General features: G+C 35.6%; 1 protein-coding gene across 1 annotated transcript in view; it reads left to right on the top strand.

Annotated features, from left to right (window-relative positions):
* The first annotated feature begins 9 nt into the window (after positions 1-9).
* LOC131786459 (ubiquitin carboxyl-terminal hydrolase 24-like) overlaps positions 10-14,852 on the top strand; it is a 33,818-nt gene continuing 18,975 nt past the window's right edge. The window contains exons 1-21 of the mRNA XM_066159127.1: positions 10-627; positions 1,795-1,862; positions 3,246-3,389; positions 3,921-4,064; positions 4,489-4,524; positions 5,299-5,367; positions 5,543-5,608; positions 5,750-5,824; positions 6,298-6,456; positions 6,586-6,700; positions 7,383-7,486; positions 8,253-8,360; positions 8,661-8,756; positions 8,915-9,160; positions 9,953-10,234; positions 10,671-10,782; positions 11,831-12,048; positions 12,549-12,602; positions 12,949-13,064; positions 13,561-13,627; positions 14,461-14,571. Coding sequence (XP_066015224.1) covers positions 123-627; positions 1,795-1,862; positions 3,246-3,389; positions 3,921-4,064; positions 4,489-4,524; positions 5,299-5,367; positions 5,543-5,608; positions 5,750-5,824; positions 6,298-6,456; positions 6,586-6,700; positions 7,383-7,486; positions 8,253-8,360; positions 8,661-8,756; positions 8,915-9,160; positions 9,953-10,234; positions 10,671-10,782; positions 11,831-12,048; positions 12,549-12,602; positions 12,949-13,064; positions 13,561-13,627; positions 14,461-14,571 — 2,895 coding nt within the window. The 5' untranslated portion in view covers positions 10-122. The remainder of the gene's footprint in view (positions 628-1,794; positions 1,863-3,245; positions 3,390-3,920; positions 4,065-4,488; positions 4,525-5,298; positions 5,368-5,542; positions 5,609-5,749; positions 5,825-6,297; positions 6,457-6,585; positions 6,701-7,382; positions 7,487-8,252; positions 8,361-8,660; positions 8,757-8,914; positions 9,161-9,952; positions 10,235-10,670; positions 10,783-11,830; positions 12,049-12,548; positions 12,603-12,948; positions 13,065-13,560; positions 13,628-14,460; positions 14,572-14,852) is intronic.

Here is a 14,852-nt window from a genome sequence, read left to right as displayed (position 1 = left end):
TCCCGGCTTATAACCCATCCGGGACAGCCCTAAAATTCAACATGGCGACAGAGTCTATAGCCTGAATGAAGAGATCAGCAGTTACGAATCATTAATTTCTAACCTCTGGCATTATTGTCAGAATGGTGGAGCCTAACGAAGCTTACGTCGACACCCTGCTAAACATGGGGTTTGTCGACAGCGCACAGATCCGCAAAGCGCTAAGTTTGGCAAAGAATGATTTGAATGATGCAGTGGCTTTTCTTACAGGAGAAGAAACAAGCACAAGTTTTGATTACGAAGACACGGAAGTGAAAGACACAGAGACGCAACACGGCTCGGATGACGGAGACATGATTCCTCCTTTACTGGATCCTAGAGAAGGTGAAGATGGAGACGTTTTTGAGCCTCCAACGGGAGAGCCACCTCCGTCGTACGACGAAGCCATGAATCCTGCGGGTCTGTCCCAAAATGGAGCTAGCCACAGTCGAGATGAAACTGAAAGTATGGAGATACCACTGGAATTTCCCACTACTAACCTGTATGAACTGGAGGACAGGGTTTTTGTGGACAACTGGTCAATTCCTTACAAGAGAGATGAGTCTTTGGGAAAATGTTTACAGAGTGCTGCAAGATTTGCTCAAGATGGTGAGTGCAACGAAAGTTGCAACCATTTCTAACCAGTGGTCAGGACCATGATGTATAACTTGAGTCTGGGTCTTTGGAACTTTATCCTTTCGTCAGTATTTATTTCTCTTGAATTTTACAAACCAGGCTCAATTACACACTGAATTATACATGATTGTGTACGGAAAGCATCACTTCCTCTTCCCTTTTGAACTGTACTCAAGTTTCGAGTGTATTTTGAAAATCATTTCGATATCCTCTCGTTGAAAACAAAACTTATTAAATCAATATTTGTTTCTATCCTGTCTCTGTAAGACTGGAAAAATCTTGAGTGCTTCCTTCTTATCACATCACATCCTTTCAGAAAGAGGTCTGGAGGGATTCCGATCATCTGTTTGGAAAGATTTTCAAATATTATGTTTGAAACTGAAATCTTGCTCTGATTTTGCATGTGGTATGAGAGGCTAAAAAATAAAAAGTCCATCACTAGTAGTGCAATCTGGAAAAGGATATCTATTGAAAAATGCTATAGTGTGCATTGGCTTTTTTTTCCCCAAAACTTTGGAAAACATTTGGATTTTGGCTTACCAGTGGAAACATCCACAGCTTATTTATCTTCTAAATTAAAGTTACTGAGGGAATTGGTGTTATCTTGTTAGTGCATGTGTGTATTAGAAATTAAAAGCAGGATGTGGTAGATCATTTTAGTGTTATCAGTTCCTATTTTTCATGTCCTGTCCATGTCCATGACCTATCCATTCTCATCCTGTAGAGTATTCTGTACATAACCTTGCCACTTCATGACTTCTTCATTTCTTCCCTCATTTTACTTCTGATGTGTGTCAGTCACTCTAAGTTGTTTCATATAATTAAAAATCATTACGTGGAGCAACAATAAACTTCTTACTTTCTCCATCTTCTTGGAACATTGTACATGTATGTTGCTTAGTTTCAAATCTTTGTTTTTTTCCCTTTGATAACTTAGTAGAGACCTGAAAACATACATGTAAGTAGTGAGAAGTACTGTCAACTGATGTAGCGTCTTTAATCTTTGTAGAATGTTTGCTATTATAAATGAACTTGATTCAGATACAGTTTGTGATCATAGACTCTTAAGTTAGAGCAGGCATCTTCCCCATGGTAAAATCAGCTTTACGGTTATCAATAAAGATTCTGTCTCTTCTTTAGGTCTCGCTGAAGCTGATGAAAATTGCAAGAGATTTATGGACAGAGCACTGCCTGAATGTTTTAAAAAGGTATGGTCACATTCACACATTTGCACCCATTTAATCCCATTGAAGACTTAAGTTTTTCCAGCTTCTTTTCTCCAATTGCTATAATTGCAGCTCATCTACAATGTATCAGGATCATTTGTTTACTTGATGCATTCAATAACTTGTTCACACATCAATCTATGAGTCATTGATGTGGTTAGTTTTTAATCAGTTCATTTTTAGAACATGGCATGACCTACTTTACATGTAAGGCTTAAAGTTTGCATTATTCATGTGGTAAACAATGTATTTGATGACTACCACAGTATATTTACTTCACTGGGTAGTGACAACTGTAGTTATTTAATTGTGTGGCGTGATCATTGAGCTGAGAGGAATCTTGAAAAAGACTGTTGTCTGTGTATTGACTGATGTTGTGACAACTTTTATATGAAGACATATCTGAATCAAGTGACTCTAATCATTTCTTCTGTCCAAATTGGCAGATGGTCCAAATGTCACTTACTATAACTGAACAGTCTTTTTCACAACTACATTCATGGCTCCAAGCCCAATTTTTATTAAAAGTGGCCTTTTGGGACCTCCTTCAATTGGAAAATGGTTGCCATGAAAAAATTTTTGGTTGCACTCCCCTTCCTCATAAACAAAAGGAAAGAAAAACATCCTCATAACAATGGAATGAAATTTCATGTTCAAGTACTTGACATAGGTAGTGATCAGGACAATGGGATTGCTATGCTTTCATTTGCTAATTTGCTGGGTTTACTCCCTTGCCAAGTAAAAGATTGAAATGATGGTCAAGAGAGAGAGAGAATGAAGAATCTATGATATCTGAAAGCAGATACAATTTGCTATAAAGTTGCCGAGACTGAGACGTAAATCAAGTTTAATACGATTTTGGTCTATTGCTCAGCCAATTAACATCTCTCATTTGAAGTGAGCAGAAATATTGGTATTAAAACGTCCCATAATGTAAATAACTTCTTGAATCATTTGATATTTTGTTACCATACTTCCCAATGCAAAATTGAAGGTTTGAGTTGAATGCTGCACACATTACAAATTGAAATTTATCTCAATGAAATCAGTTCAACTTGATCCCTGCTCATGCATATTTGGGAGTTACCAAATGGTTTGTTTGCATTTGTTTGTATGGTAACTTGACCAAGGATTGATAAATTTTTAACATTTTTCTTTTCCAAGTTTTTTTTTTTCAAATCTGTTGGTTGCCAATTGGCCACTTTTGCCATAATTTCAGTTGCCAAATATATTTTTCAGTCACCATAATGACCAAAACAGTTGCAACTTGGAGTGGTAACATTTACTCTCAACTTAATAGTTAGCCAGCAAGATCAACTGTTACTCTTGGGTTTAAACCATTCACTGTTCTCTCCTTTTCTACAGCTACTTACCACACAAGCAGTCCATAGATGGGGTCAAGAAATTCACGAGGGAATCTATGACATGCTCCATCTACTCTTGAATTTAGTAGCTTCCAGACTTAAGTACAAGCCAGTCCCATTTGGTTTACTTGAATTATTGACACAGGTACATGTACACGTCAAACAATTTTAAGCACACTTAGCTCTGCAATAGGGGATGTCACTGATTTTGTTACAAGTTGTTGGCAAGTGTAATTTGATTGCACTCAATTGTTTTATGTTTTTATGATAATAACATTCCTAAAGAAATTAAACACTCCTGATTGACTAAGAATGAACATGTTTTTTCATGTAACCTGAGTGCAAGGTTGTAATGCAAGAGCAAATTACAAATAAGCACACATGCTGTCAAAATTTCATCTGTCTTGATCTTTTGTGATGCTATTTCCATGTAAGTTATTAATAAGTAATATTAATAATGATTTCTATTTTAGTTTAAATAAAAACCTGTGAATGTTTCAAAGAGTACAATTTGCAATTGCCCTGCAGACTTGAGCAATTTTATCATCTTTGAAAAATTAACCTCAGCTTCTTAACACCAAATTGCACCAATAATCATGTTACAACCTTAACTAAGTGTTTCAAGTTATTTTAACTGTAGGCACTCCTGACGTTATATTGGTCATTTCTTTTTTAGGCATTTAATCCAGAAACAGAGTTCCAGTTCAAAAACAGAACCAAACCATGGGAAAAGAAGTATTATGAAGGAGTTTTTGGAGCAGATGATTGTTACGCAGTGTGTCCACCAACTTCAGCCTATTACACTCATGCTTCATACAAGGTAAAATACATGTTTTGTTTATCCAGTAGGGTAAAATCCAATTCAGCTTTAGTTTTTTTCAAACTACAATCTTGGACAAATTCTGTTGGAAAATTTGAAAAAAAGAAATGCTGACTAAAATCTATGTTCTCTTTTCTATGGCGGCTATTGCTTATTATAAAAAATTGGCAACACTTTCAAATCCTTACAACCAATGTTGTTGGTTAATTTTTTCATTTTTTGGTTAATTTAAATTTTTTTAAGAGTTATGATTTACAATAGAATTTGTTGGATGAATCAGGGAATACAAAATTAAGTTATTGCTAGTAAAATACTATTTGAACATTTAATGTTTCTTCTACAAACATGCTTTTTTAACTGTAGTATACATAAAGTTTACAATGTGGATAAATACATCATGTGGCTTTTTCTTTTTCTACCATAGGAGCCTTATGGGTGGCTGGTAAACTTGATAAACAAGGTAACATTAAGACTGTATCTCTTACAAGTTTATGACTTCTGACTTAAGTACTTCTTACATATTCCAGGACATCTGTAGGCACACCTGCTATATTTCATGGAAATTGCACACTAATTATTCAGGTGTAATTTTGTACATAAAAAAAATGAAATTAGGGAGTAAATAATATTATAGAGGCAATACTTTTGATCTAATGTTTGTCATTAACTTCAATTTATTACAGTTAGGTGTAACATATGAGTACTCATGAGTTTTCATTTTTCACTATGGATGTCATTTGTAAGCTTGTCTATCACTTGCTTTTAATTTTTGTGTATAGATTCTGGACAGTTAATGTGTATAGTATTAGATGTACGGTAGTCTGACTTATTAATGTAAATTCATGTATCCAGACTATTGTTTTTACTTTTTTCGCTCTCAAGGAGCCTTGAATTACTGACACCTTAAGATTCTAACCCTTTAGCTCCCTGATCAAATTTGTAATTCTCCTTACTGTCAACCATACAATTCTTAACAAGTTTTCCTCAAATTTTTTTTATTTATTATCACCACTTATCTGGTTGACATTGTATTGATATTGTGAGGAGAAATTCTGTCTTGGTCACTCCTGGGAGTGAAAGGGTTAACAGCACATAAGAAGGTGGATGGTCATACATCATAGTCCTTGCTCATATTATAATCAATTGTGTTGAGTAATAACACAAGTGTGTTGAGTGAAAAATAGGACAGGGTAACAAACTAGGAAGACTGGCAAGCATGAACTTTCTTTTTCAGTTTGCAGAGCTCGGTGGTTTTGAGGAAATCAAAAAGCAGATTGAGACAGCTGAGAAAGTGGATGCTCCCGTAAGAGCATTACTCATTATTTTAATAACATACACTTGTACAGTAAATAAGACAGGAATTCAAAGATTTTTTAATCAAGAATTTTGAAGATTCTGGAGTTTTTCATCTTGTGGGTGAGTGGTTATGGTTATGGTTATTATAGCCTTTTACAAACTCATTTCATTTCTGATTTTAGATGCTGGCTGCACTTTTGAAACCATTGGGGATTTGCGCCAGTTATTTGAATGCCAAAGTGTTACCGGTAAGATTTCACAAAATAATACAGTGAGTCAGCTTGATTGTAAAGATGCTTTCCCTATACCCCTATTGGGCTTGAGTTACTTCAACTGTAGCTAGGAATTTCATTTCTTTGAATATTTTTCTCTGTTACTTTTCATAATAGAAAGTCTTCAGTGATGTTTTTGAAAAGACCTTGGCTTACATTCAAGAACTTACTAATGAAGATATGAAACAAAAGGTAAACTTAAAAATTACCTGAAGCTGAGAAGTTGTTGCTTTTTTTAACCCTGTATAATTGTTCTTTATACTATTCTCCCCTATATTTCATAAGGTGCTGAAAGGGAGAATTTGATTTAAAAGCAAGAGCCACTTTAGTTGGTGATCATTTCCTTTATTCTCATTACTTTAAAATGTGACTCAAGGGTGATACTGTAAGGAGAAATTAGATGTCACTCAAAGGGGTCAAATTGTTAATCTTTCTGCTTTTGCTTTTACTGTTCCCTGTTGGGCTTACAGTAATTTCTGAAATTCAAGTCCAGCTTATTCAGTAGAGGACCCCATTAATGGACTGTTCTCCTTCAGAAAGTTATTGTCATGTATGAGGCTGGAGTTTTATCCATTTCTTTGTGTTTGCAATCTTTTTACAAACACATTATTTTGCAGTAATCAATTTTAGTTCCTTAATCTCTTAACACTCTGACTTCTTAACAGACGGTTGGTGATGTTTTTGACTTGTTAACAACTCTGAAACTCCTGTGTATGAGGCTTTGGCAGAGCATGGTGGCTGGAGTGGATGACTTGAGGTTGGAAGTTGCTTTGAAAATGCTCAAAAGTCCTCATTTTAATGCAAAGATGAACTCCTTGAAAGAGGTTTGTACATAGAATCATGGTGATACAGAATCATTTTTATTGGTACTTAAAATTAATTCGTCAACTCCATCAGATATATAGCTCATCTACATGTGCAGTGATGTAATTGAAATGAATTTTTTCTTCTAGGTTTGCAAACTGATTGAAGATTCAGAGAAGAACAAGAACACCAAAGTGAACTTGTCTCAAGATGCCATCACAGAGTGGCTACTGCAAAATAAAGTGCTTTCAATTGCATTTGAAAGTATGTTGTTTTTGTTTGTTACTCCCCAATCCAAAACAATGAATGAAAATGAAAATTGACAAACTACAGATGCACCAAATGAGCTCCCATCCATTACCTGTATATCAAGCACATTTGGCAATCTTTCGAAGTTTCATGTAACAAGGAATCATTTTAGTTGAGAAACTGCTCTAGCAATTTGTCAAGAAATTTTAGCCAGTTGTTATGTATGGCGTAAGACCTATGCCATGCTTCAGTAAGTGTAGGTAACAAGAGTTTAAGACCATCACTCATTTTCTTTGACATTATGCGATGCAATGACTGGAAATTCTCATCACATAGTTTTTGAACAGGTTCATTTTTGTAATGTAGAGAGATTCTTTACATAATAATAAACTATTAGTACTTTTGTTACAGGCTGGCGTTTCAATAAGATCAAGCAACTGGGAAAATTTGCCGTCCATGTCGAGAAAAAACCATGGCCTATTTTCTCTGAAATTAAAAACATTAGAGTAAAGATCAAACTTCTACTAGCTACTTACTTTGCAGCTTTTGCTGTCTTCTTCAAAATGTCTTGAATCTCCTGTTTTTAGTTGCCATGTTGTAAAGAAAAAAAACATTAGCTGCCTCATATAGCTGTTTTAAGACCAAATTTTTATGCATTATTATTTTCTTACAACTTTTTCTGTTTGATGACAAACAGGTAATCTTCATCAGTCTCAGTATTGTGACCGAATTAAAGTCCTTGTGGAATTTCTCGGAACAAAACTTTCGCTGGATGAATTGACAACCATATGGAAAATGCAGGTAGTGTATATTGCTTTCCTATGTTACATTTCTTATTTGCTGACTTAGTTACTCAGTCCAAACCATCGGTTAAAACTTTAATACTGGTGGTAAATTTCCTCCAAATCTGTATAATGTTTCAGATTGGTGGTGTAGGTGACTGCAGGTGTACCACAGATAGGAATTCTAGGATTCAATAGATGTAATTACTGTCAATAGAAAATATTCTTTAGTTGGCAGAGGAAACATTTTAAATGAAAGAATGATGTAAAGTAACTATTATTTTACTTATCACTTCAAAACAGTTACTGTTGTGGATACACCTTGTCAGAGTAGTTTTTGATAGATATCAACTATTTACTTGATATCATTCCGAAATTATCAGTCAGACTTAATCCTTTAACTCATGTGAGTAACAAAGATAAAATTCCTTTTTACAATATCAAGCAGGCAAGTGATGAGAAGAAAGAAAAACATCAGTCAGGGGATTACGTCGATCAGCTGATCCAATACCAAATTCACCAAACTAGCATCATAAGAATTGTATAGTAGTCATACAGAAGAATTACTTAATGAGGTCATAAGTTGTGAGGAGTGTAGGGGTTAACAATCACAAGAGAAACTACTAGTCACTCTCTGAATAAAGAGTTTTTGAGAATGCCTCATCAATAAACAGATTATGAAACCTTTATCTTGCATATAGAATTTAAGCAAAGTGATTTTTAATGATAATGATTAAATATTAAAAGAAATTTTCAAAGTGTTAGTTGTTTGTTTCTCCACTAAGGTTGGAAAGCACCCAACAGAAGTGGACAACATTCATAATATCTTAGCCACAGCAGCTGTACAATTTAACTCCAACCAACTTGAACACCTATTTGTGCTGATCCAACAGGTACATTTTGCATGATTGTTGTAATCAAGATTTAAGATTAATTTAATTAAGATTACTTTCTTGCAGTTAAGCTTGCAAATCAGTAATTTTCAAGACTATGGCTATGAAAATTTCTAGTATTGTTTGAAAGAAGTACAGTGTACTTGCTTGTGCCTCTTTTTACTCTAGAAATGAAATTATTGGCTGGTATAGCTTTAGTATCAGATCAATGTATGATTTCAATTTCCCTATCTGGCTACCGATACCTTTAGGACAATTGCAGTGTCTGTAAAATATCAATTATTGCATTTCTTTTCCTAGAGTTGGGGATCAGAGAATGATCGCATGAAGGAGAAGCTGCTTGTGCTCATTGGACGAATTGGAAAGGAAGCGAGAGTGGGAAAGATTACCACTAAGGTACTTGTCATTATTGGCATGACATAGTAACATGGCAGGATTGTTTAGACTAAGATTGTATAATTATACGTTAAGTGACTTTTCGGAGAGAAAGATTATGGTTAAAAGTTCCCTACAAGTGCTTAAAGTGTATGTCAACCTTTGTGTGTTTATTTCAGGTTCTTGATCTTCTATGGAGCTTATCTCACCTGCCATCACTAACAACTGATATGGTTGATCAGGCCCTTAAATCTCACATTGAAATCCTCAGCGATTCCTATGCTGTGAAGGAACAGATCAAAAAGAACTATGCTGTCAAGTGTGTGGAGGACATTAGGAAAGGTGTTTTGATTGTACCAGCTATCCGTCAACTTTTGAAAATCACAAGAGGAATGGTGAAACAACAGTTTAACAAGCATGACAAGGTTGGTACTTGGCTTAAAAATAAAATCTTGAACACCTTTTTTTTGGGGGGGGGGGAGGGGAGAGGTCAACAAGAACTTGAAATGATATAGTTCATTTTTTTGGATTGCTTCATTCAGCTTTATGTCTACAATTACAACCAACTTTGGAGTGACTGTGCTCTATTCCAAGTACTCAAACCTAAGAATTATTTTGTGAGGTGGAAAAACATTGTGCATTGGATTGAATATTCTTCTTTCAATCAATGTTAATCATCAGCAGTAACTCAAAATTCAGGTATTAGTCAGAAAACTGGATCAATAATCCTTTGTTTAATATTTCAAAAACTGTGCTTTTGTAAGGCAGTTGTTAACTAATTGTCATTCTGGGACCTCTGCAACACTGCATCTGTTTTTAAAATCCTTAATATGTATTACATATTACCTTCTCCATCTACGGGTATATGACGAACTCACAATTGACCAGCTCCCAGTTGGCTTGATAGCTCAGTTGGTTAGAGCGCTGCACCGGTATCGCAGAGGTCATGGGTTCGATTCCCGTTCAGGCCTGAATTTTTTTTCAGGCCTTATTTCTCAACTGCTTAAGTTGAGTATATACTGCGATGATCTTCATTTGCTTAAAATGTATTACATAGTTTACAATTAAGGGATAAGTAAGAAAACAGCGCATTATATTAGAACTTGTTAATTAATAGGAACCACTCCATTCTTTGCTTATTAGGTAAGTTTCATTTTTGTGATAGTATATTATTGCTCAGTTCAAGCCACAATCCCACAAATATACTGTATCCTCAGGGCATCCTTCCAGAGCTTCATAAAAATCATGACATAATCAAGCTGACTGTCACCAGCCTTGTGAACTGTCACCAGCTTGCTGTCACTGCTGCTTCCCCTGCTGGACTGGAGGAAGACACCCTTGTTGATGGTCGCTACACACACAAGGAGTTTGTCAACATCCACTTGCGTTTTCTTGCATTTGTTTTGCAAGAGGGGGTACTCTACCTCCACTGGCACAGAGCTAGAGATATCTGGGATTGTCTAGTAGCTAATGTTGATGCTTGTGAATTTGATCGTGAGGTTGGTTGATCTACAAGCTGCTTTGGTTAACTGATCATCATGATGAAAGTAGTATTAAAAATATTAATGATGATGACAATAATGATAAGGACAACTGAATTTTATATCGCACTTTACTTGGTGTATGTATCCATTTTGTGTCTATAGTGCAATTTAAGTGATAGACTGCACTTTGTTTATTTGCGAATTCAACAACCTTGTGGAATTTTAAAAGGAAATGAAAAAATTTTCTTGAATCACAGGCTTAAGGCAAATAATAATTATATAAATATTCTGACCTAAAGCTTATCTTAGCAATGTGGAGGATGCAAATTATTAAGATGAGACTGAAATTTGATCTCTCAACTTGGATGCATATATTTTTCTCTGTTCTGCTCCTATGAGAAATAAATGTGATAGACATTTTTTCAATTATGTTTCATTTTAACCTTTGCAGACTTGCTTTGATTGGTTCTTCAAAGGACAGTGTGATTTAGAGCCAGACACTCAATCTCAGATGTTTACCGGAAAGGTTCTTAAGCTGGATCCCAGTAAGCTGACAATGAAAGGTACACTGAGATAGCAAATAATACAAACTGATAACTTTTGGTGATTTGCCTTTCTCAACTGGGTTAATAAATGTAATTTTGCCACTATGAAGAGTTTCTAAAGCTGACATTTTCAGGGTTAGCCTTTGATATTATATAAAATATAAAATTTTTGCTTTTATTGCTTGATATTTGATATTCAAAACAACAGTTTTAGAAACTCTTTATGAAGGCCAATTTACATTATCAACTTTGCTAATAATTTTATATCCAAATGATCTTTATTGACCTCCACCTCCACCTCCACCTCCACCTCCACCTCCACCAATGTTGCACCTCAGTTTCTTTAGAAACTTACCCCCTTCATGTGGTTGCCTATTGTACTTGATTCCACCACAATATGCTTGACCAAATCATATGGAGGTCTTTCATTGACCATCCTAAAACACTACAGATAAAGAAGGATGAAGAGAGAATGTCAGAAGTAAAATATGACATTGAAAACTTTTTGTCCATATGGTAATGTTCAGTGGCATACATGTATGTTGTCAAGTGATAATCTGTGATGCTTGGGATATAATTGCAGGTTATGGCATGATATAACATGAGGTGTTGTTTAGCCTTTCACCCCCGGGTACTCATTAGTAATTCTCCTTAGTGTCTGCCCTACCTATACCATAAGGTTTTTTTTTTGAGAATTTGCTGTTAACCCTTTCACTCCCAAGATCTCACTTAAGTAATTCTCGTTACTGTCTGCAATACAATTCAGATAATGTTAGTTTGGAGAATTTGGAATTGGATCAACCAATAATCCCCTAATTGATATTTTTCTTTATTCTCATCACTTGTCTGCTTGATACTGTATTAATGGTGTTAGGAGAAATTCTCTCTTGATCACAATAATCATAATAATCCCCTTGTTGACCATCCTCTTAATTCTCAGTACCTTCCTGCTCAAATGTGTGTTGATGTTGTAAGGAGAAATTAATTTCTTGGGTTTTATGGGTCAAATCTAAACAAACATTTCAATTTGTTTACAACTTTATAATCTGCCGTATTTCTTTTGCAGGCTTTGCTTGCTGCAAAGCATTTCTGGAGAATGTTAACCACAATGACAATCGCATCAAGAAGACTGGTAACATCTTTACAGTGGAGAAAATGGACCTTGTAGGTTTTGACTACTTGTGGAGGATTGTTCTTGAGGTTCCATCGGAGGAAATAGCCATGTTAGCTGTTAAACAACTTATGGAACTTAGTTACACTTGGCTGTCTTCAAAGCTGAAGAAGGTGAGCGTGGAAAGTAAATACTGTAATACAAATGGTTAATAGTTTCTTTAATTTGTGATATTGAGTTGCATCATGTGTCGTTTTTGTTTGACTTGATATGCGATCAGGTTCTACCTGTATGTAAAAATAAAGATGTTTGCGTCTTATCCTTGTTGCGTGATGTATGTGTGCTTGCATCTTTCGAGGAATGTTTCATGTCTTTGTGATATGTAATTGTCCAACTGTGCATGAACGTATGGAAACAAATTTAAAAACAAGCACTTGTCTGAGTGTGTCTTTAAAGTTAAGAGAAACATCGTATTAAGTACACTCATTTTAGAAAATAAGTCACTCTACTGCATAGTGATTTGTTATCAACAATGTATTAAATAAATGACGCAAGGGTACATTTGTATGTGTTATTGACACAGCATCCTCGTGAACAGTGTTATACTCTCTGTTCTGAGTGTCGTTTTTAGAGTGCAAATTTGGTACATGCGTATCTGTTTTTTGCCTTCAAGGATCCTGTAAATATTCACAAGAAATTTATTTTGGAGTGTTACAAACGCCTTGAGGTGGGTTGGTTTTTTTCGACTACAGTTTTCTTGGTCACAATCTTGACCACTAATTACTGCTTTTTTGCTCTCTATTCATTTGGCTTACTTTGGTCGTGTTGAGTAGTTTGTGGTGGTTCGTTGTTGATAATTTGTAAGTGATATCTTGTGTGTCCTAATTTTTAGTTAAAAACTGTCGGCAGAGTCTTAAAGAGGCATAATTATGGTGACCTCCACAAAAACAGGCAGTTGTCTATCATGACCACTTGGTAATGTTTCTATAAAGACGTGTGACTACACCTCTGTTCAAAATAGTGCAGTCTCTTTTTGGTTAATACTATCATACTGACTTGTTCCTAAATTGTAGGCAATGATGTCTGGCCTGGGACAAAGTTCATTCAACCAAGCAGCAGGTGTTGCGGCTGCTGCTGGTACTTCTGCTCCTGTGACACCTGATGTTCCCATTAGTCCAGGATCAGCCAGGTATGGGCAGGAAATTAGCTTTAAGGCCTGTTAGGCTTATAGGTCACAGTGCTCGTTCACGAGCCAAAGCCCATCGTACCTCTTTACCTGGTCCATTGATTGCGTTCTCCGTACGCGTGCGCGTATTCACTTGATTACGTGATTTTTGTGCGCAGTACAGGATGCGTAATGCAATACTGAAGAATCGCCTTAACTGTATTCCATTTAATCAAGTTTTCAGTGTTATCTTCTGCTTGCCAAACCGTTGAGTTTGATAGAGAGAACTAATTCCAGCGTTTTAAAAAGTATACACTTGAATCATTAGTGGCTTGACAGTCCTTGCCTCTGAAAACTGGAGGCCTGTGGCCTTAATAAAAATTAACAAACCAAACCAACAAACAAACCAACAAACAAGCAAAACAGACTAAGTTGCAGAGTCATGTACAGTAGTGCTACATGTACGTTTCCATGTCGATTGTTGTACGTTTGATTGTTGTGTTTGTGTTTGTGTTTACAGGGCTAACTACATGTTAAGTGTCGAGAGGCTTTTAGTGCTAGTGGAACAGTACATCATTACTGTGGAGGTTTGTTGTCCTATAAATGTTATCCTAACGTTTGAAATTGTATCATCTCACCCTTTCACTCTCAAGATCTCATCAGTAATTTGCCTTACTGTGTGCCATATAATTTTATGATGTTAGTCTTAAGAATTTATATTGGATTATTTAATATTCCCCTTATCGACATTTTTCTTCCTTCTCATCAGTTTTCTGCTTGATATTGTACTGACATCATAAGGAGAAATTCTGTCTTTGTCTCTTATGGTAGTTGAACGTTTAAGTTTCCTAAGTTTTACCTCAAAGCATCCCCATAACTCTCCTTATCTCGTGCTTAATTGCATTGTAGTTAAAATGGTTTTTGCAGGAAGATTGATTTAAAGGAAACCTATACTTAGTTCTAAATCTCTAAATAAATCTGAAACCGGTTCTTGATAATCAAAAAATTCAAGGGGATCTTTCGGCCATGATTATTATATTTGATAATAAGAGTAGTTATGAAGCTCAGAAGGACCTGCTGAATTATGAACTACGGAAATTATAAATTTGGGTGACGCGAAATCAACATTCCTGGCATGATAAACTTCGACTTTCTTTTAAGAGGGATGGGTTACTATAAAAAGGAACTCCCCCCCCCCAAAAAAAAACCAAAAACACGTGAAATAAAAAATATACAACAAAAAAGGAAACGAACAAACAGAAGAAAGAACAAAACCCTGAAATAAAAATTAAACAAGAAATGAGCCGACAAACAAAAAGCAAAATGTAAAACGAACATAAGATGTTAGAGCCATACAGTTTTAACCTGTTGTGATGTTTATAGTAGTTACCAATGGTTATTTTCATTCATTTTTCATAAGGATCTCCATGCTGGTCCTCGCACTTTATTACCTCATGGAGCGTCATTTCATGGATATCCTATCACCATCAATGTGTCTTCTGATTTACCCAGACAAGAGATCACTCTTCAGGTTCTTATCTATTTGTTGTCGTTCTTAGCTTTCTATGGGTGTGGCCCGTAGGAAAGTTTCATTAATGGCTACTGGTAAGACTTTTGGGAAAGGGTTATCACAACAATTAAACATCATTGTGAAGGATTATTGACAAGTTTTTTAATTTGAATCATTATTGTACAGCATTTTATCATAGGAGGGCACTGGAGCGCGCAATATATGCTACAGTGTTAGACTGCAGAACACAGCAAAAATGCCGACGGAAAGTGGTGCAACAAAATGGCCTCAGCAAACATTCC

The sequence above is a fragment of the Pocillopora verrucosa genome, chromosome 12, assembly GCF_036669915.1.
Source record: "Pocillopora verrucosa isolate sample1 chromosome 12, ASM3666991v2, whole genome shotgun sequence".
Taxonomy (NCBI): Eukaryota; Metazoa; Cnidaria; class Anthozoa; order Scleractinia; family Pocilloporidae; genus Pocillopora; species Pocillopora verrucosa.
Note: the sequence above shows the minus strand (reverse complement) of the source record. Positions and strands in the feature narration are given on the sequence as shown.